The 21,558-nt window shown below is 36.9% G+C and overlaps 1 protein-coding gene across 1 annotated transcript in view; it reads right to left on the bottom strand.

Moving 5' to 3' along the window:
- The window catches only part of ttn.1 (titin, tandem duplicate 1), a 156,072-nt gene that overhangs the window by 90,876 nt on the left and 43,638 nt on the right, over nt 1-21,558 (bottom strand). The window contains exons 45-77 of the mRNA XM_089133043.1: nt 17,880-18,170; nt 17,388-17,675; nt 16,629-16,739; nt 16,221-16,494; nt 15,944-16,127; nt 15,743-15,823; nt 15,368-15,635; nt 14,674-14,883; nt 14,509-14,586; nt 14,400-14,426; nt 14,196-14,252; nt 14,056-14,100; nt 13,078-13,149; nt 12,493-12,555; nt 12,248-12,328; nt 11,687-11,938; nt 11,377-11,478; nt 10,681-11,127; nt 10,451-10,537; nt 9,415-10,029; nt 8,955-9,041; nt 8,238-8,321; nt 6,017-6,061; nt 3,945-5,669; nt 3,413-3,463; nt 2,804-3,199; nt 2,397-2,666; nt 2,045-2,320; nt 1,808-1,947; nt 1,366-1,492; nt 995-1,261; nt 496-762; nt 76-339 (exon numbers count right to left, since the gene is read on the bottom strand). Of these exons, the coding sequence (XP_088989169.1) occupies nt 76-339; nt 496-762; nt 995-1,261; nt 1,366-1,492; nt 1,808-1,947; nt 2,045-2,320; nt 2,397-2,666; nt 2,804-3,199; nt 3,413-3,463; nt 3,945-5,669; nt 6,017-6,061; nt 8,238-8,321; nt 8,955-9,041; nt 9,415-10,029; nt 10,451-10,537; nt 10,681-11,127; nt 11,377-11,478; nt 11,687-11,938; nt 12,248-12,328; nt 12,493-12,555; nt 13,078-13,149; nt 14,056-14,100; nt 14,196-14,252; nt 14,400-14,426; nt 14,509-14,586; nt 14,674-14,883; nt 15,368-15,635; nt 15,743-15,823; nt 15,944-16,127; nt 16,221-16,494; nt 16,629-16,739; nt 17,388-17,675; nt 17,880-18,170 (7,632 nt within the window). The remainder of the gene's footprint in view (nt 1-75; nt 340-495; nt 763-994; nt 1,262-1,365; nt 1,493-1,807; nt 1,948-2,044; nt 2,321-2,396; nt 2,667-2,803; nt 3,200-3,412; nt 3,464-3,944; nt 5,670-6,016; nt 6,062-8,237; nt 8,322-8,954; nt 9,042-9,414; nt 10,030-10,450; nt 10,538-10,680; nt 11,128-11,376; nt 11,479-11,686; nt 11,939-12,247; nt 12,329-12,492; nt 12,556-13,077; nt 13,150-14,055; nt 14,101-14,195; nt 14,253-14,399; nt 14,427-14,508; nt 14,587-14,673; nt 14,884-15,367; nt 15,636-15,742; nt 15,824-15,943; nt 16,128-16,220; nt 16,495-16,628; nt 16,740-17,387; nt 17,676-17,879; nt 18,171-21,558) is intronic.

Here is a 21,558-nt window from a genome sequence, read left to right as displayed (position 1 = left end):
CAAATAAAATCCCATCATGCCCCTGAAAAGTTGCAATGTTTTTTGCATTTTAGGAATATAACCTTAATTACTGACCTTCAATGTTCAAGTTTGCTGAAGACTTGTCTGTTCCACAGTCACAAACATATAATCCCTTTTCTTTGTCCTCAACTTTCTTAAGATTGAGGATTCTTCGTTTGCCTTCAGCTTTTATGGTAACCATCTTGGAGGCTTTCATTTCAATTTCATTGTGGAACCATTTCACAGGAACATCTCTACTGAGCTCGCAGTCAAATGTGACTTCATCTTTCTCGACTGCAGTGAAATCTTGTAACTTGACAGTGAAATATGCATCACCCTCTGTAAAAACAGGTTGCTGTGTTAATATTCATTAACTAAAATATATTGAGTAATACTTTACACAAAAGGTTTTCTTGTGGTGCATAATGAGACAATAAGGGGGGGAACAAGATTAGTTGATCAAATAAATGTAAGATAAAATAAGGGTAAAATTACCAATCACCAGCAGCTTAGCCATTGTGGATATTCCTTTAGCCTCTGCTTTTATTAGGCAAGTATCATCTAGTGATACTTCCTTAATTTCTAGCGTATGCTTCACTCCCACCATGCTGGTGAAAACGGTTCTGCTCGGATGCACTTTTATTTCATTTTTGTACCATGTCACGGGGACATTCTCATGAGAAAGCTCAAACTGAAATACAGCCGTTTTACCTTCCTTCACAGTTAGGTCCTTTAATGTTGAGGTGAAGTTCAGCCTCATACCTACGACATTTGTTCAGTGCATAACAAATTAACTATGGGTGCAATATACTAAAAATGAATGAATATACTAAAAATGTGTGAATTTATTAGTGAATTTATTAGATTATTATGAAAGATTTTTGTTTACTATTTACTATTTGTTAGACTACTCATTAATAAACACCCTTGTTAAATTTTGTCACAAAGAATTTTGACCAATATTTCACTAACCAAGATAATAACTAAGACTTACCCTCTACCATCAGATTTGCTTTTGATGATTTGCCCAAGACCTCAATATTGTATTCCCCCTCATCCTCAAAGCCACAGTTATTAACAATAAGTATGTGTTTCTTTCCATCATCAATGATTTCATACTTATTTCCTTGTGTAACAATATCAGAACCCTTAAACCAAATCACTTTAGGCACATCCTTATTGATGGTGCATTCAAACTTTGCCTGTTTCTTTTCATGCACAGTAACGTCCTTCAATGGGACTGTGAATTCCATTTCCAACTCTGGTAGGTAAGAATGTACATTGTCCATATCGTCACTCATCTGCATTTGTAAATGTTCATGTTCATTTTTTTATGCTGTAGAAAAACATCCATTGTTCTCTTACCTTTGACTGTGAGCATAGCACTTGTCACAGCATTCAGAGCTTGGTATGTAACTTCACCAGCCTGATCAAGCTGAACATTTTTGATAGTAAGGAATCGTTTGGTTCCCTCAGATCTGATGTCACATGTCTAAAATAGAAGAAAATTATGAATCAGTAAATTTGCTGAACAATGTGCTTTAAAAAAAGTTAGTATTTTGTGTAATATAACTGAATAGTCACCCTAATTGACTTTATTATAAAACGACTTAATTCATCTGATAGTTAACTAAAAAGATATCACCCCCATAAATAGCTTTAAGTGGTTTGGGTTTTTTTCGACATCTCAAAATGGGGAGCTTGGCAATTTATAGCTTTTAGCCTGGGAAGCCAAGCCACAGTTTCAAAGTAGTTTCCCCAGAATTGGGAATGATTCATTTTGTAGCATTCTTGAATAAGATCTTACCGGTGATCTTGTCAGAACCTGACCTCCAAGTTTCCATTCTCCAGGCACATCATCTTCTGAAATTTCAGTGTCAAAGTTGGCCTCCGTTTTCTCAACCACCTCCACACTTGCAAGAGGCTTCAAGATCTCAGCTTCACGTTCTGAATAGAGATTAAAAGGTTTATATACAACATTTTAAGATGGAAACATAACCAGAAATCAACACTTTTCCTCCGTTGTTGTTTTTACATGCTGTACCTCCAAGTGTTAGTTTTGCTATGTATCTGTGGCCTTCAACCTCCACAGCATATTCAGCAACGTCATCAGGCTGGGTATTTTTGACCGTAAGAGTGATCTCTTTACCCTCCTTCTTCACCTCCGTCTTATCAGTAGGCTCATTTGGGATTTCATCATTACCCTTGTACCACTTCCAGTTAGGTGTGTCTTTGAAGAGCTCGCCCTTAAATGTAGCAGTGGCTTTGGGTTTCACATGCTGGTCCCGCAAAGGTTTCACTAACCAGTCTCTTACAATTTCTGTTCAATACAGACATGGGTTAATTCACATCGGCTCTAAATTTAACAAAGACATTAAAGTAAGAAAAAATCATACCAATAATCTTGACATTAGTTTGAGTTTTAATGTTTTCACACTCGCATGTGTAAAGACCAGCATCATCATCATTCGTGCCCTGAATTGTGATGGCACGCTGTAGTCCAATAACGTTGATTTGAATTTTGCCCGGAATTTCCTTGATCTCTTTTCCATTCTTCTTCCAGACCACATCTTTGTCCTTGCTCAACTCACAGGTCAAATACATTGGCTGCCCCTTAAGCACGGAGGTCTCTTCTTCAAGATTCTTTGTGAATTTCACAGGTAATTCTATATGAGATGAAAGAAGAAATGCAACTTTAACAATCATACATTATTAGTTCCAAAATATTAACATATTAACCACCAATATTGACATTACATTTTAATTGAATAGAAATGATTTGAGGGATAGCAGTCACAAATACCTTCTACCACAAGTTTAGCTGTTGAGGTCTTCTCTTTGTTGCCCAGCTTTGCAACACATGTGTACTCTCCAGTATCTGAAAGCTGTACATCAATGATTTGCAGTTTCCGGTCTTTGCCATCAGATGTGAATTTGTGCTTTGGACTCTCCCTTAGATTGCTTCCATCTTTCATCCAGGTGGTGATAGCAGTAGATGGAGAGATCTGGCACTCAAATACAGCCGAGGAGCCAATTGACTCAGCCTCCTGCAACACAATGTCCTGGAGCTCCTTCACAAATTTGAGGGGTACCGCTTTGAGCTGGAAACCAAATGGTGAATCTCCAGGAGGCTTGTCACCACCACCACCAGGTTTCCCTCTACCCCTTCCACCATCACCAGGAGAAGGAGTTTGTCTTGCTACAATAAATATATATATATAAATATATATATATATATATATATATATATATATATTTTTTTTTTTTTTTTTTTTTAAACAGTTAGTTGTATCATTATGGGCAAGTTTAATTTCAAATTATACTTAAATGACTTCAAAATTAACAAAAATAAACACTTGCAATGTAAAATGATAAATGCATATTATGAATGTACAGTATATTATGAACGTACGTCTTAGTCCTCTGCCTCTGCCTGGAGCTGGCTCCTCCTTTGGTTTTCCATCTGTTTGAAATATTGTTATACTAAGCAAGGCTTGAAATAGTAAAACACAGAGGTCTGAAATGTTTGGTTGATAAATTATATATACCTTATAAAATATATGTGATAGGATTAATTAGACAATAAAACACAGTTTGACAAATTTGAACAAAGTTTAAAAACACAGCCCAGGACAGTTGACACCCACAACAAAAGTTACAAATGAAGACAAAGGAATGAAAATGATAGTGACGAACAGTTTTAAGACAGAACAGACACACAACATTTTATCAAGAGGATTTGATCAATTAAGAACGAAAGAACGAACGAATTAAGGGAAGGACAAACATCAAACATCAAAGACAATTGAAGAAAAATTGAAAATTGAAAAAAGAAGACACTTGTTAAAGGGTTAAAATGAAGGTTGGGTTGAGTGGATATTATTTGGAACGACTGTAGGGAGCCATGAAATACCGATGGTAAGCTTTTGGTGATACCATCTCACCTTTCTTGTCACCCATTCCTGGGGTTTCAACGGCCCCAAACTCCAAAACGTCATCAAAGGTTTCAGATCCATAACTGTCCCTAGGAGCAAGTTCCCATCCCCAGGTTTCTTCTTCTTCATCATCATCCACCGCCTCATGAACTACCTCTTCTTGCTGTGTAGGAATCTTTTGTAGATGCAGAACGCTTGGAGACAATTCCTTCACCACTGGCACTTTGTCTTCACTTGTTTTCAAAGGAGGACCCAGATTAGTCTTTTCTTCTTTGGGGGAAACTGTCTTTGAGACCTTCTTCAGAATTACAGACTCAAGTGAATCTTTTGGTGAAATATTCTTGGTTGATTTAGCACTAGACTTTCTTTCCATTGGAATGGATCCAGAGGGTTTAGATTTTGGCATCTCTGCTTTTGGTGAAGGTGTCTTTTTCAGCTCTTCAGGTTTTTTCTCCTCCATTTCCTTTGGTGAACAAACAATCTTTTTTGAAATTGCTGGCTTATTATCATCATCTTTTGGACTCTTTTTTGTCAGTGAAGTGACTTGAGGACTAGGTTTATCTACCTTTGGTGAAGTAATTTTCTCTGCAATTATTTTTCCTTTTACGGGTTTCAATGAAATCTCTTCTTTTTTTGCTTCATCCTTTGGAATAATTCCAAGGTTTTTAGTTATTGCCTGCTCTTCCTTGAGACCTTCCAGTGTTGTCTTTTCTGCAGTAGTAGTATTCATCATGGGGAGATGCTCATGGGGAGGTGGCTTTTTTATCCTTTCTGGCTCTTCATATGTTTTTTCACTTTTTCCAGGTTCTTTTACCGGGATGTGAGGTTCCTTCAGGATATGATGCGTTTCCGGCCTCTCTGGATACTTAATATCTACAGGCTTTTTCTCTTTTCGTTCTTGAGGAACCTTTTCAGGGGTTACATCAGCATGAAATTTTTTGGGAAAAGTTTTCAGTGTCACAGTTTCTGGCTCCTCTTCCTGTGGTAGAATTCTGTTTGATTTCTTTGGAAATTTCTCATGTTCTTTGGAGATTTCATCTTTAGCCATAGAAGGTTTTGGCATTACGGATTCTTTAGCTGTCTGATCTGTAACCGTCACTTCTATCTTCTTCTTTGAAACAGGTTCATCCTTCATGAGTCTTTCATGTTTCTGGACACCAATACTCTCTTCACTCTTCTCTATGTTGCTATCTTTCTGTGGACCTACAACAGCTTTATCTGACTTCTCAACAGGTTTTAATTTGACAGTTTCCTGTTCCTCCATAGATATTGATTTGGTTACCTTTTTCAGACTTGGCTCCGTATTTACTACATCTCTTCCTCCTATTTCAGGAATAATCACTTTCTGCTCCCACACATTCTTGTACTGTTCTATCTTCTTTTCCTCCCCCTTTGATATTTTCTCTGTTTTTGTGGCAGTTTCATATGACCAAGTATCTGTTGTGACTTTGTGACTGCTGGTGAGTTTGACTTCACTAACAGCATTTGAATTCACCATCTCCTCTCCAACCATTTCGACTTTCTCAACTTTATGGAGAAGTTGTCCTGCTTCTTTTGGTAGTTCTTCGTGCTGAATCTTGTTGACTTTCTTAAGTGATATAACTTCATGATCTCCCTGATGTTCTTTAGATCTTTTGGTTACTTTCTTTATGGTTGGAATTTCCAATTTTTCCTCTTCCTTGACGTGAATTTTACTCTTTCGTTTAAGAAGTGCTTGTGCAGTGCTAGTTGTTTCTGAGGCGATAAATGTCACAAAAATCACATGACATGGACAGTACAATCAGCATGACATAAGACACCCTGTACATATATCACATTGAAGGGTTGAAGCTAAAGTCATCAGTGTAACCTTCATGGAAAACTATTCAACTTTTTTATGAGAAATATAGGAATTAAGACCAAAATTAATATCAACCCTACTAAATAGCACTGAGCCAAATAGATGGAAAAAATATAGCACAAAAAAAAAAAAAACAACAAAGAGACAAACACAACAAAAAATGTGATCCCTTTATAACTGATTTTAATATGTTTGATAATTAAACCTTGTAAGATTCATTTATGCAATTTAAGTCGCATACCTTTGGGAGCAGGTCCAGGAGCTGTAACAGGGCCTTTGACTGCATCTGTTTCAGAGATCATTTCAGATTAAACAGATACCAACAGACATGCAAGTCAAAATGAGAATGCACTCAAAATATTTAACTCCATCATCATTTACTCTCCTTGGGCCTCCTTTATGAAATATACAACAGCAAACTGGGTGTATGGCCATTTCAACACAAAACTTGGCATGTATCAATATGGACAAGAGCGGTGGCTACAATCAAATCTCAAATCAAGTCAGGTCTCAGCTCGTGTAGGCAAGTATTTGTGGAGAAATGCATTTTATTTATAGAGAGCATTTTCTTCATTTAAATTATTTTCCTGAAGCTCATTCATCGATCATTAACTGTTAAAGACTAGATTATGTCAAATTAAAATTATAGATCAGTGTGCTCAGCGCCTAACCAAATACATTTTTGCACAAATGAAGGATGCTGTTTTAAGTGGATATTGAAACACAAGTGTAATACAAAGCATCGTTTACATAATAATAGTTTAGCAACCGAATGTTACATGGCAAATATGGAAACATATTTGGGATTCTTGCTGAATGAGAGAGGTGAGCCAATTAGCCCATTGTTTATAATGAATGCCACTATAGCCTAATGTGTTTTATTTTATAGTTTAATACATAATTTACACCTACTTATTTATCATTTTTGTTCTGTTCTAAATACTGTTAAATTTGAAGAATTTGCTGTGGAGTGAGAAATAGCCTAGTTTATAATGTTTATAATGTTTGTAAATGTTCCATGTTACAAATGTTACTGTATTTAATATAGTCCTGTACATATAAATATATTTGATTGTAATTAATGAGGCTAATGGGTGTTTTTTAGAGTAAGATCAATTTCTCTTTCATGCGATTACTTCCTCTTCTTGGTCGTGTTTCATTTCTCCATGATGTAAACTCTAGGGGCGAGGTTTCTAAACTGTGAATTTTTAGGGACGTGAAACAAATGGCACATTTATCACCACATTTAACAACATACGATCATTCGTACAATGGGATTGGCAGCATACGAATGTATCAAATCACACGTGAAACCTGTCTTAAGATGATCTGCTCTCGTTTCTACGTTACAAAAGGAAATGCTTATAATATTACACCCTGCTGCTTTTTTCTATTCAATGAAAGTAAACAGTGACCATGAAAGCAACTCATGGTTGGTATTTCTATAAAAGTATTAATATAATTGTTAAATTTAATTTATTGCCACACTTTAATGTGTGAATTACATTATCAGAAAACTGAACATTTAGCGTTGTCAGGGTTTTATATGTGCTTAATAGATAAAACAACGGCGCTGCGCACTCAGGTTTATGGCTGCTATAAATTTGACCTGCCACAAGATGGCGCGGTTTTCGACACTCTTGATGCTTCGAAACTTTTTCGCGGAACAGTCAGGGAAAAGCTTCAGTGCTTCATGAGGCTTCATTTGCCCATCCCTACTCCTCAGCTGTGAACCGCTCGTGGCATACGCCTGGCAAATTCGGCATAAATATAGCAATCTGCCATGGAACAAGCACGCCTGATCTTAAAGAGAATGTGAGAAGACGCTCTGATTGGTTTATTGCACGTTATGCCCAAACCACACCTATGAGTAATGTAGCTACTTCAGAACAACCCATTTTATATTTGTGTCGAGATTCGCCCACAAAGTTACTTGCGATTTGTGTTTGATACTTGCGATTTGTGTTTGGGCCCATAGACTACTTAAGAGGCAATTTTGTTGTCAATATTTTCTGGAACTTGACCGTCCCTGGTCCCTATCCACTATCACGGTATAGAATACAATAGCTCAGACATTCTATTAAACATCTCAATTGGAGTTTCTTGAAAAAAAAGAATGTCATGCAGGTTTGCATACTTACCATTAATTTACTTCAAATAAACTTTAATTTGACCATTTCACCAAAATTAAATAAAGTTTAATTTGACCATCAATCATAATGGTACAGTATATATATTTAAACAAATTGTAATACAAAAGTAGACAACTCACATCCATAATTGATTAAGAAACTTAAAACAAATGTCAAAGTTAGTATTTTAAACATGTACAGTAAAAACAAGACAATATTTAAAAGATCCTTAAAAAAGTAGAATGCACAAACTAACGACACATTGAAAACACAAGGGAACACCAACAACAATAACAATTGATACAGAAGACATGAAAACAGAGACTCTACCTGTGGGTGGAGAGACTTTCTGTTCAATTGGAGTTGCTGTTGGCTTTGGTGCAACAGGAGATGGTTCCTTTTCAATAGTTGGCTCTTTAAATAAAATAATACCATAATCAACCAAAAATTGTGAAGACAAATATGAAATAAGATGTGATGTATATGGACAATGAACATTTAAAGTTAAACATAAATAAGAACAATCACACAACATACCAAAGACTATAAGACCAGCAAAAATGTTTGCCAGTTTTGCTTTAAATACCTTTTGGAGGATATATTGTTTTATGTTCTACTGGAGTCACAGTTCGCTTTGGTACTTCAGGAACTGGTTTCTTTTCAACACTTGGCTCTTTAAATAAAACAATGCCATAATCACAAGCGATAAAAACAAAGATAAGATAAAAGACAAGAACCATGTAAAGATCATTAGTCTAACAAAACAATCAAACACATACCAAAGACTGACAAACAGACCAGAAAAGAGTTCTACCACAATGTGACTTTGAATAACTTTTAAAAAGAGGCATTTTCTGTTTAACTGGAGCCACACTTGGCTTCAGTGCCTCAGGTTTGCTTTCAACAGCTGGCTCTTTAATTAAGTAATAAAGGCACATGTGGAAAAATGTTTTACTGTATTGGTCAAAGAACATTTAAACATAACGACAAAAGAATATATGAAACAAACATCATCAAAGAAGTGTTTCTTCCAGTTTTGCTGTATACCTTTTGATGGAGGAAATGTTTTCTGTTCAACTGGAGCCACAGTTGCCTTTGGGACTTCCGGTTCAGGTTTCTTTACTAAACCTGGTTCTTAAAATAAAAGTAAGCCATGATCAAAACCAAGAAATAGACCCTGAACATTTACAGATGAGCATACAGACACGTTTTCACATACTGAACCAAGAACTGAAGAGTAATAGCACCAAATCCCCCAGCCTTTTAAGTACTATTTGAAGGTGAAACAACTTTTGACACAGGAGTTGTAACAGCCTGGGTCTTCTAGTCTAATTAAGAATTATAACATATTCAAGATACAAGAAGCTAAAGAGGAACTTTTGCAAAAAATTGCCCACAAAAGACTTTTAAGACAGAAAAGAAAAACACAATTGCCTTTTCGGCAGATAATTCAAGTAAAGATTGCAATTTACCAGTTGAAGCATTTGCTGAAGATTATAAGGTTTACCTCTTTCAAGTACTTTACGCACTTCCTTCATTTTTGTTCCATTTTCTTTTGGTTTTACTAATGGTGTTATCTCTGGTGATATCTGAGGGGGTTCCTCCTGTGATCTGTTGTTTTCATGAACAGACTGTTGTAAGTGAATATTCTCTTTTTTGTGAGCTTCTATTTTTCTCTGAATGGCCATCTCTATTCTGGGGGTGTCTTCTCTCTTTTGTAGAGGCATATCTGCCGTTTTTTTCTTTTCATCTGGTGTTATATTTTGACTTCTCAGTGACGACTCAATGCTGAAATTCACCACAGCTTCTGAAGGAATTTCAATGTTCTCAATATGCATTTCTTGCTTTGATGAGGTTGTCTCGGGTATCTCTTTTATTTGTATCAGGGAAACCTCTGTTTCAACTATTTTCAAATCTTCAGGAGCTAATTCTCTACTGTGATGACTCATATCCATCTTTATAATATGTTCTTGAAGAGACAAAATTTCCTCAGGTTGATGAGGCATGCTTTTACTCTCTTCCGCAATTTCCTCTTTCAAAAACATTTCTTCCATGTAAATCTTCTGAGTTGCTTGCACTGTGTAGGGATTTTGGTCAATTCTCTCTTCAGACGCTGCAAAGACTTTAAAGACGAAAGATTTTCAAGATTGCACCATGCAACGGTGGTAGAAGAGTTTTCAACAAAACATGCATACCAACATGAAACATCAAAGGGTATGTTAACACATTTCCCTACTTTAATCTAGAAAGGATAATTTGTTATAAGTTTAGGGATATTGTTTATTTTGGCAGTACAGTCAAAATGCAACACTTTTCTGTGACTTGGGTTATTGAAGGTTCTTTAAACTTATTTACCTCATAGCAGATTAATATATATTAATAATATTAAAAAATGTTTTCCATCTAATTATGATTAAAATGTTAATAATGGTTACCCAGTAAATAGTAGGGCATCTGTTTTTTTTTTTTTTTGTACCACAAAAAGATCTAGTAATGCAGAGATACAAATTCAATTTGTATCTCCCATGACCAATCAAGCATACCTTTGGCTAGGGGCATCTCAGTCTCCATTTTAGATTTAGTCAAAGGCTTTTTCTCAGATGGTAGTTCAGCAGCCTTTACTTCAACCGCTTTGTAGATATAACATTTTTACAAGACAAAGAACAGCACATTAAGAAGAGTAAATAAGATCAGTAACTTTTAAGAGAGTTTGTACTTCTACCCCATTATTGCAGGGCACATTAAAGAGCTTAATATGAAGATTTATTAATACCTTTCTCTGGATGACCCTCCTTTTTGTGGGCAAGTGCTGGCTCACTGATTTTAGGGGTTGGTTCACTCTTCGGTGGCACTTGCTTTTTTGCTTGATCTGCTTGCAGTAACTCTGAAGGTTTAGGTGAAGGTTCAACGTTTCTGACTGATTCTGCTTGGGAAACTTCTCGGGAAGGTGGCTTTCTTGGTTCAACTATAACCTCTGGTGGAGCTGATGTGACTTCTTGTTTTCTAACTGGCTCAGGATGCTGGCTTTGTGTAGGTTTAAACTGTCTAGCTGGGTCTACACTTGATGGCTCGGAGAGGACAGGCAAATGATCTTTGATAGATTCTTCTTGTAGTAGTGTAGAGGCTTCTTTCTTTGGTGGCTCAGCAGCAACAAGTGCAGGCTCTGGTTTTCTATCTAGCTTTACTTTTGGTACTTCAATTTCCTTCATCTCCACAAGAGCTTTAAAAGAACACATGTGTTATACAGTATATCATGAAAAGATATGCATTCAAAGTAGAAAGCAGAAGCTCATATAATAAAAAAGAATCAATTAGTAGATCAAAAGAAGAGTTACACATGCATTCCAAGAGCACCATTTTTGGTGACAAAGCTTTAAACAGACAACAAACAGACAGTTAAACCGTGGTTTGCGGTTTGCAAGAATTATACTCAATAATTGTGCTTTTTAAGTATTGAGATTTAAGTTACCTTTTATTTGAGTAGTATCTGACTTTAGAGGTAAAGCCTCATCTTTTTTAATAACTAAGGATGGTTGAGGTGCAGCTTCTAGCTTCTTTGGTGCTTCGGGTGCTTTTAAAAAAACAAAGTAGCATACAGTAAAACCAAAAAAACAAAGCAGATGAGACTTTATGTTCTTAAGTTGAACAAGAGTTGAGGACTGCACATACAACAAATTTATGAAAATATGTGTACATATCTTACTTGACACATACAGACATGCTCACAAATCAAACACAAAGAAAAAATTGCAGAACAGACAACAAATCACACACAATACCTTTGACAGAAGGTGCCTCAACCTTCTTTGCAGCTGCAGGCTTAGGTTCAGCCTCAGGTTTTGGTGTAGCTTTTACCTCCGGCTTGGGCTCAAGTTTAGGTAGAGCTTTTGGCTCAGACTTAGGATCAGGCTTTGGTTCAGCCACTGGAACTTTTGGCTCAGACTTAAGTTCAGGCTTTGGTTCAGCCACTGGAACTTTTGGTTCTGCTGGCACCTGAGGTTTAGGCTCTGATGGTGTAGGTTTTAGAATATATATAATTAACACTGATATTACTATTAATTCTTAAATGAAACTGACAACACAAACACAAAGACAGGAATTACACAGCAGAGGTTTTAGACATTTCTGGGTACATCACAGATAAACAATATGTGAAGAATTATAGAATGCCAAGATATTAAGAAAATGACAAGAAGAAACTGCAAATTACAGTTACACAAATATCAACATTTACACATAATATACATAAATTTGAAATGGATAAAGAAAACATTTAGACATACAATCAATACAGAACGTATTTAACAGTATACACACTGAAAACACATAGCTGATAATACCTTTGGGTGTGGGTTGTTCTTTTTGCCCTGTCACCTTGACAGATAGGACTTTTTCCTCAACAGGCTTCTTGTCTTCAGATTCTTTAAAATATCATGGCATCACAGGAATTTTACACAAATTTGATATGGTAACATACCAAACTCACAAAACAGATTTGGTTTAGATATTTTGGTGGAAAACAATGAACACACAGAGGAAGAAACACATGAACAATGTAAAAAGTCAAGCATGGACATAATAATACCTTTCTCAGGAACTGAAGGCTGTACAAACGTTGTTCCAGGTTTCTCTTCTGGTTGCTTCATAACTTTAGTCAAAGTCAAAGTCAAGTTTATTTCTATAGCACCTTAAAACAACACGAATGTTGACCAAAGTGCTTCACAATTCAAAGTACAGCTGGACATACAAATAGCATAACATTTAAGTTTAAAAAAAAAAAAAAAAAAAAAAAAGAGTTAAAATAGACAACTCACATATTTTAGGTACATAAAAGCTTTGTTAAAATACAGCTGTAAAGCTTAAGCAGAGTTTAAGTAGTCAAAGTGTCCATGCTTTTAGCATGATTGCACACGCATTAGAAGAAAACATTTATGGACATACGATCAAGGACAATCATAAAAAGTACATAAAAAAATGCAGAATGACATAATACACAAACAGAACTCCCGCACAAAAAATGTCTTTGTTTCAGCACAGACATGTTGTAAGTGTTTAACTGGAAGGAAAAAAATAAAGCAGTTGGCTTGGCATACTGTACATAAATGTTAAGAGATAATCTGGGACAGCCATAAGCAAAGTCTGGTGCAAGCATTTTGCCCTTATCCAATACCTTTCTTAGGCGCCTCCTCTGTCCTCTCGACTAGGCGTTTTGTTACGGACTCCTCAACAGGTTTCTTCAAGTCTAATGAAAACATGAAACAAGAACTTAGGCATGAACATAGACACACAAATTCAGTTTCAAACACACATACACAAAGTTTACAGCACAATACCTGTGGATTAAAAATGTTAATGATGCTGAAGTGAAAATGATGGAATACCTGGTTATTGAGGGATGGGAGTGATGATGTTTAACAGTCAGTTATGTTAAAAAGCAAAGGAATACCACATTAAAGCTTTGACAAAATATATGTAAAAAAAGAGGGATTTAAAAGATGAAATGAAGAATCATTAAAATGAAAATGAGTGAAGAAACTCGTCACATACAAACAAGACGAGCATAATGTTATGCTCTAAGTAAAAGACTCTAAGACTTCTAATCAGTATACCTTGCAGTGAAGAGAATTCACGAGTTACACACTCCTCTTGAAATTTCCATTTCTGACACTCTACCATACAACAAGATTTTTTGTTATATACAAAAACAGTTGTGTAACAGCAATTTTTTGGAAAAAAAAGCAAAAGCAAATTCAAAGAAAGAAAGAAAGAAAGAAAGAAAGAAAGAAAGAAAGAATGAAAGAAAGAAAGAAAGAAAGAAAGAAAGAAAGAAAGAAAGAAAGAAAGAAAGAAAGAAAGAAAGAAAGAAAGAAAGAAAGAAAGAAAGAAAGAAAGAAAGAAAAAGAACAATTCTAGGATCAGATTTTATTACATTAGTTATATTTTATTAAACACCCACTTTAGATGTGAGTGTGAGATTAATGTGGGATTACATGGTGAGGTGCTGATGGTAATATGGTAATGTTAGTTTATCAATCCTTTTCGGGAGATGAGATGATGGAAGCTTAGTGTACTTTAGTGAAAGTACTCATCAAGTTCACATATTAAGGTTTAAGAAAGATTAGTGATTATTTCTAATTTGAAGTAGTACCTGTTATTTCAAATTGTTCTTCATTATGAAATTCTGAGGATTCATCTTTTAAAACAAAAGGTAACAATTGCATCATTGTTAGATGAAGTGAAACTTCATGACCTTCTATTTATATATTTGTTTATTTATTTATACCTTACCTTTAAAACTAATCAGAGATGACACATCTGGTACATATATCGATGTATCAGGAAAATCTGGATAGGTTGAGATACATTTTATATTTTTATTTCTTTGCTCATACGTTTTGCAGATTTAGTAAAAAAAATTAGTTGGTGTTTTTGAAGAGTAAGTAAGAGACGATTAATCCTCAGAAACAATTTAGTGCATAACAAACCACTTACCAAAAGAACGTGTTCTTATTTCAAATTCTGCAAAAGAAGATGAAATGTAATTTGCTGTTGACTAATCTCTAGTAAACAAGCCATAATGTGATGTTGCTGTGGATTTTACCTTTTCCTGACAAATAAAGCTCAGCTGTACTTTTAGTTTCACCAATGGGCTCCAGGCGAGCAATCACAGAGTACACGCCTAAAAGATTTTCAGTGAAGTTAATTTTGTTTAAATCTATTTAATTCTACATTTATAGCAAGCCACTAGGAGGATTAATGTACACACCTTCATCGTCAGAGGTTACATTGCGGATGATCATAAAGTGCCTTCGTCCCTCACATCTGAAGGTATATTTCAGGCTCTCTTTAAGCTCCCATGCATCTTTAAACCAGGTGACGACCGCGTTGTCAAAAGACAACTCGCACTCAAAAGTGGCAGACTGATGCTCATTCACCACAATATTTTGAATGCGCTTGGTGAACTGAATTTGATCAGCTAAAAATTACATAAAAGGATTTGAATGGTTAATTGTCTCAAAATGCATTTCATTTGTCATTTCACTGTATTCAAAAAAAGAGCAAAGAAATCAGAAGAAATGTAAATGTGCTTTCAAAGGCCCTCACTTTTTTTTTTTTTGTCCAACACTTTGTTGGTACATAATCAACACCACTGTAGCCGAGTAATTTTAAAGCACAAGGGGGGGGGGGGAGAAATGAAGAATGCTTTGCAATTGCTAGTAAGTAGCTGAACGAGAAGAGGTTAGTAATTTTCTTACATAAATAGACAATATAGATGGCCCTTTTATACAATTCTGATAATTAAATTTCTTATACAAAGCAATTCTACCCTCTTACCAGGGGATGGTTCCTGCACATGACCTTTACTCTTTGTAGAATATTGAGGAAAAGGGGCCTCATTTTGTAAAATGTTCATCAATGTTGTTTTAATGCAAAGTACAATGTCTTTAAAATGGACTTACCCAACACTGTCAGTCTGGCACTGGATATATGTGGCCCACAAACGACCCGGTAATTTCCCTGGTCGCTGGTCTGACAGTTCTTGATCTTCAATATTTGGCGGTCACCCATGAGTTTAATGTCGTATTTATCATTAGTTTCTAGCTTTTGTGCATCTTTATACCAAGACAGTGTAATTTCGGGATAGTTGATTTTGATTTCACACTCAAACACAGCCTCTTTGTTAACTTGTGTTGACTGATCTGTGATGTCGTTAAGCAGGGTGACAGGCTGCAAAAACAAAATATTCATACATTTAGGTCATCAACATGCATCTGATAAAGCATAAGCTGAAAATTGAAGCGGTGTTACTTAAACTTCCCAAAGAAGGAACATACTTCACTTTGTTCCATTCTCCTCTGCAAATCAGCCACAAGCTTAGCCAAATCCTCATCACTTTCTCTTCCATGTTCACTTTCCTGATTCAAAAAACAAGGGCACCTATTAAAGCTATTTGTTGCAGATTTCAATCTCAACAAGATGTAAGAAAACAATAGATTTGTAACTCTGTTAAGACAAAACAATGTAGATGTATCTACCGGTCTTCCACTTTCTTCACACTTCTCCTTCTTCAGAAACTCAATAGCTTGAAGAAGACCTCGGAAGTCTGTGATTCCATACATACGAGCATATTTCTCATACTCTTTTGGATCTACATTTCTTAGCAACTCAACAATGTCAATGTCTTTATCTTCCTTTGGACTTTTCTGCTTTGATGGAGTCCTGAACGTAACAAAACAGAGTGCAAGTTTATAATCATTACGGAATTGTGATTTTGAGCTTTGCTGACAAAGAAAATCCCAATTTCAGACTCACTTCTTCAGTTTGACCATCTCTGGCCCAGAATCTTTTTTCTCATCAACATTCAAGTCTGTGCTGCACTCAATTTCTCCATGTTTGTTTGAGGCAACACATCTGTACTGACCAGAGTCAGATTTGGTCACCTCTTTAATCTCCAGTTTAGACTCTTGGCCTTTTTGATGAATGTTGACACGCCCACCATGAGTCATCTGCCTCCATTTGCCCTTCATCCACTTCACATTGGGAATGGGATCACCACCAACTTTAGCAATGAAGGTAGCCGTACCCTCTGTAATCCAGAATATGATGTGATTTCCATTTAATGGACATTTCCATTTAATGTGATTTCCATATTGTGTACATTTAATTCTAATCTAAAAAAAATGACATATCTACACTGTTCAACAAAAAGCATAAACTTACTCTCAATAACATGAACGCCCTTGGGCTCCTCAATGAAGAACAAGTTATCCAGTTTTTTAACTGTCTGAGGTGCTGTGGGGGCTGCCGGTGCTGTTGCAAGTGCTGTTTTATCTGAGTAATACCGGCAATGGAACAACACATTAAGCAAATAATAAAAATTGACTGAAATCTACATAAGGATACTTGGCATATTCCACTATTTTAACAAGTTCAGTAAATATCCATTAAACGTTCACAAAACTTGTGAGCCATTAAACTCACAACTTGTAAGGACTTTTTATTTGGCAAGATATGTCATTTTGCTATTTAGACAATATGCATGTATAAAAAGATACTTGGTTACTGAAGAATACATATGCATGTGAAAGCAAATCTTTTGAAAACATTATCAAGATCACTGCAGCTTAGTTGTGCACTATGGGGAAAAAAAGGTAAAACTATTTAAGAAACAGCAAGATCAGGTGGATCCAAAGCATTTAAGTGGAACAAAACAAGATGTGGGTATTATTAAGATGAAGATACCAAAATGCATCATGATGAAATAAGATAATTAGATATAGGCTTTTATCTACTTGGTACTATTAGAAAGGTTGAGAATATTAGACCCAGAAGTAGAAAATGAAGCAAAGAAACTAATCACATGTGAAGAGTTCAAAGCAAGAATATTTAAGGTTAATAATAATACTACATATTTACCTTCGCTGCATTGAAATGCACATTATTTATTATTACAGAGAAAAGTTAGATAATTCTAATTACCTTTGAATATGACTTTGGCCTTGGAGAATTCACTACCAGCATTGTTGGTTGCCTTGCACAGATAATCTCCTGCATCAGATTTGTATGTCTGGTTTATCTCCAGGGTGGCTGTGCCATCCACAAACACCATCCTGGTGTTAGCAGAGGATGTGACCTCCCTTCTGTCTTTCATCCACTGAATCTTCATTGGGGGAGACCCGCAGACATGGCAGCTAAGGTTTAGCCTTTCGCCCGCACTAACTGTTACTGGTTTTAGAGGAATGTCAAAACTCGGTGGCCTTTTTTGCCCTAGGTATTAAAAAAGTGAAGAATTTCAGCATTTTCATCTGTTCTTTTTCAGTGAAAAGTAGGGGGTACATGTTTATGCAGTACAATAGAAAGCAGCATCACATTAGCACACAAAATCACAAAAAGAATTAACATGCAAAGAGGAAAGGGGAATACAGAAATAAGTGAGAAACAAGAAATCATGCAGTAAACCATATTGACTACCTGTGATGTTAACCACCACCTGGAAGGAGGCAGTGCCAGCTTCATTCGAAGCTCTGCATGTATAAACTCCGCTGTCTTTGACACTGGCCTTCTTGAGACATATCAAAGCAGTGTTGTCCTTGAAGGAAATGTCATAGTTGTCAGAAGTGTTGAGTTCACTGTTATCTTTGTACCAGCTTACAGACAGAGGTTGTGAACCAGATACTCGACCCTCAAGCTTCACCAATTTGCCCTCAGCATCCTCAATGTTTTCTGAGGGCTTCTTAGTGAAAGTTGGTGGAATTTTGCGTTCTAAAAAACAAAACACATTTCACACAAGGTCACTAATATTAAAAGCAAAATACCAACGCATTCTCATCCTTTAACGTAATATACAACGCTATATGCAAAAACGGCGCTATACTACGCACATGGCACCCGTTATCGTTAATATAACACACGCTGTGAGGGCTAAGTTTAGGTGTGGGGTAGGGTGTGCGTGTCATATTCACGCTAAAGGATTTATAACGTCTTGGGTTCACGTGTTATATTAACGATATAGGGTGCCATGTGCGTAGTAGGCATGGGCGGTATCCAAATTTTCATACCGTCAAACCTCCTCCCTATTTTACCGCGGTATACGGTATTACCGCATGACTAATTAAAAATTGCGAGATAAGGCTCAGACGGCATCACACATGATGACACGTTCAACCAGAGAGTGTCGGTTCCAATAATACATCTAAAAGCTTTCTATCAACTATTAGAAAACAGGAGATGCACATTACTCACACCAGAGAATGTGAGCAGAGTGGTGATATTTCCTCTAGAGAGGGGAGCGCATTTCTGAAGATCACGCGCCGCGAGCTAAAATTATTTATTAATAAACTAGTGTTTTCTATGTCAGTTGCTGCAAAGATAAAGATTGCATTGACGATGCAAACTGGCATCTTCACGGTTGTGAACACGAATAAAGAGTAGCCTAATGCACACTTCATATGAATAAGCCTATAGCAGAGAGCAGTCCATTTCTTTTAGCTTGTAATTGTTTTGTTTAAAAGTATAGACATTTCAAGCTTACTATATATATACACTTCTCAGATCATTAAGACATGTATCTTATATGCCGAGTTTCAGTTCATGTATGAATCGCGCTCCAGTCACGCGTCGGCGCGTGTCCTGATTACTATCTTTGCTTTTTATTTATTAATCCAGGCAATTCGTTGATGAAAAAAAAATAATAAATGAAGATGCAATTTATTCAAAACGAAATTCGTTTTAAAGAAAGGCTTTGTACAAAACAAAACGTAATAAGTGTTCATAATCATGTCTGACTGACCCAACGTGTTTTCTATGTCAGCTGCTGCAAAGATAAAGATTGCATTGACGATGCAAGCATCTTCGCGGTAGTAAACGCGAATAAAGAGTAATGCACACTTCATATGAATTAGCCTAAACATAAGCAGAGAGCAGCTAATTTCTTTTAGCTTGTTTGTTTTGTTTAAAAGTAGACATTTCAAGCTTACTATATATATACACTTCTCAGATTTTGTATCTAATATGCGAGGTTCAGTTCATGTATGAGTCACGCTCCAGTCACGCGCCGGCACGTGTCCTGATCACTATATTTGCTTTTTATTAATTAATCCAGGCAATTCGTTGATGAAAAAAAAATTAAAATGAAGATGCAATTTATTCAAAACGAAATTCGTTTTAAAGAAAGGATTTCTACAAAACAAAACGTAATAAGTGGTCATAATCATGTCTGACTGACCCATTCCAAATGTTTTCCGATATTGCGCATTTTATGATCTTATCTTATTCATCTCATGAAGTTCCCTTTTCATAAAATCAACATCATATTATTAAAAAATATGAAAGGAATACGTTTTTTTTTTTTCAAACCTAGCTTATATTTAAGCGTTACACGGTCCGGCCCGCTGTAGACTACATGCATGTGTGCATGCATGTGGTGGTGGGGCACAATTTTCAAATAATAATCGAATTATACCAGGCAATCTTTAAATATTATTTTTGCTTGAAATGCCCATCCCTGCCAAACTGCAGAAGTCGTGTTCTTCTTCCAGACCAAGTCACTCGGTGTGCAACTTGCAATCTTTGCCCTCTCTCCCCCACTCTCTCGTCACCACACTGTCACGTCATGAGAACAAGCATTTTAGCCATTAAATAAATTGTATTTAAAACATTGCACTTATATAGGAGACAAGGATTCCTTGTCTCCTATTTAAGTGCATTGGGTTTTTTTTCTGACGGTATGACGATATTGAAACTGATACCGTTGCTATTTTTAGATCCCGCGGTATACGATATTACCGTAATACCGCCCAAGCCTAGTGCGTAGTATAGCGCCGTTTTTGCATATAGCATTCTATATGACGTTAAAGGATGAGAACGGGCTGAAAATACATATCACAAAGAGTTTAATGGAACAGTGTCTTGCTTTTGTTGATGTTGTTTTCTTTTTTTAAATCAATTTCTTCACTTGCAAGGCAAGACAGGCATCTGTCTTTTCTGCTTTCAGAATAGCTAGACTAGCAGTTCCCATTCAGGGAACTTCGAGCTGCGTGTAAACGCCGTGGGAACGCCTCTGCGTGACGAGTCATGAAGCACGTATGAAATCTGTCCAATGGCGAGACGGAACGTCATAGGCGGGGTGACGTATCGACCAGGAAACTATAAAGCATCCCCGAAACACAAGCGCAACAGCTTCTGAGTCTTCACAAGCGCTCTATGTATGAATTTTGTCTGTCTGTCTAATATTGTATATTTATATATATTGATATGGCGAGCAAACAACAGCAGAATTTCAGAAAGTGTGTTCATCCCTGCCCTCGCTTCATCACGGGTGGGGATACACACGATCTGTGTGTTGTTTGTTTGGGAGTGCAGCATGCTCAGTCGGCTCTCGAGGGGGCCGGCTGTGAGCACTGCGAGTGTCTGCCCATGAAGACACTTCGCTCCCGCCGGGCACTCTTCGAGGAGAGTGGTTCGGTGCGCGCTCCCCGCGGCTCGGGTCCCGCTGCTGCCGAGGCACAGCGAAGGCTTGCGTCGTGGGGATCGCAGATGGATCTATCAGCGGGGATTGAGACGGGCCCCGCACTTTCTCTGCCCTTACCTGGTAGATCCAGTGCCTCAGTTCTCGCTGCGGGGGTCCGCGTTGCGGTTTTTCCTGCCCGGGCTGAGGCGCCATCACTTCAATTATCCAGTTCTGAGGAGCTGGATGTTGAAAGTGTGGATGCAGAGTCTATGGACTCAGTGGAGAGCGAGGGAAGCTCGTTTGCCATCCCAGTCTCCCGCGAATGTAGTAAAAAAAAAAAAATAAAATAAAAGGAAAAAAAAAAAAATGGAGGTTTTTGACTCGGGCTGTGGAAAAATTAAGCATTGAATGGCCAGTTGAGAAACAAGAGTCGAGAGAGTAAAATGGATGAGAGATTTTTAATATCACACTCACTACCTCCATGCCGGTGTTTGCCCTTCTTCCCCGATCTACACACCGAGGTGTGTAGATCGTGGAACAAACCAGTGTCAGCTAGAATTTTGACACACCAGACCTCTATGTATGCTAATATTGCTGGGTCTAGGAGATATGAGTGAGGGGGAGGTCGTCGGCACTGACGTGATTAATGAGATACTGCGTCAGGCGGCAGATATTTCTCTCCGTGCCACCAAGGAGACGGCC

The sequence above is a fragment of the Pimephales promelas genome, chromosome 7 (assembly GCF_988280905.1).
Source record: "Pimephales promelas chromosome 7, fPimPro1.hap1.1, whole genome shotgun sequence".
In the NCBI taxonomy this organism is placed as follows: Eukaryota; Metazoa; Chordata; class Actinopteri; order Cypriniformes; family Leuciscidae; genus Pimephales; species Pimephales promelas.
This window is presented reverse-complemented; position numbering and strand designations above follow the sequence as displayed.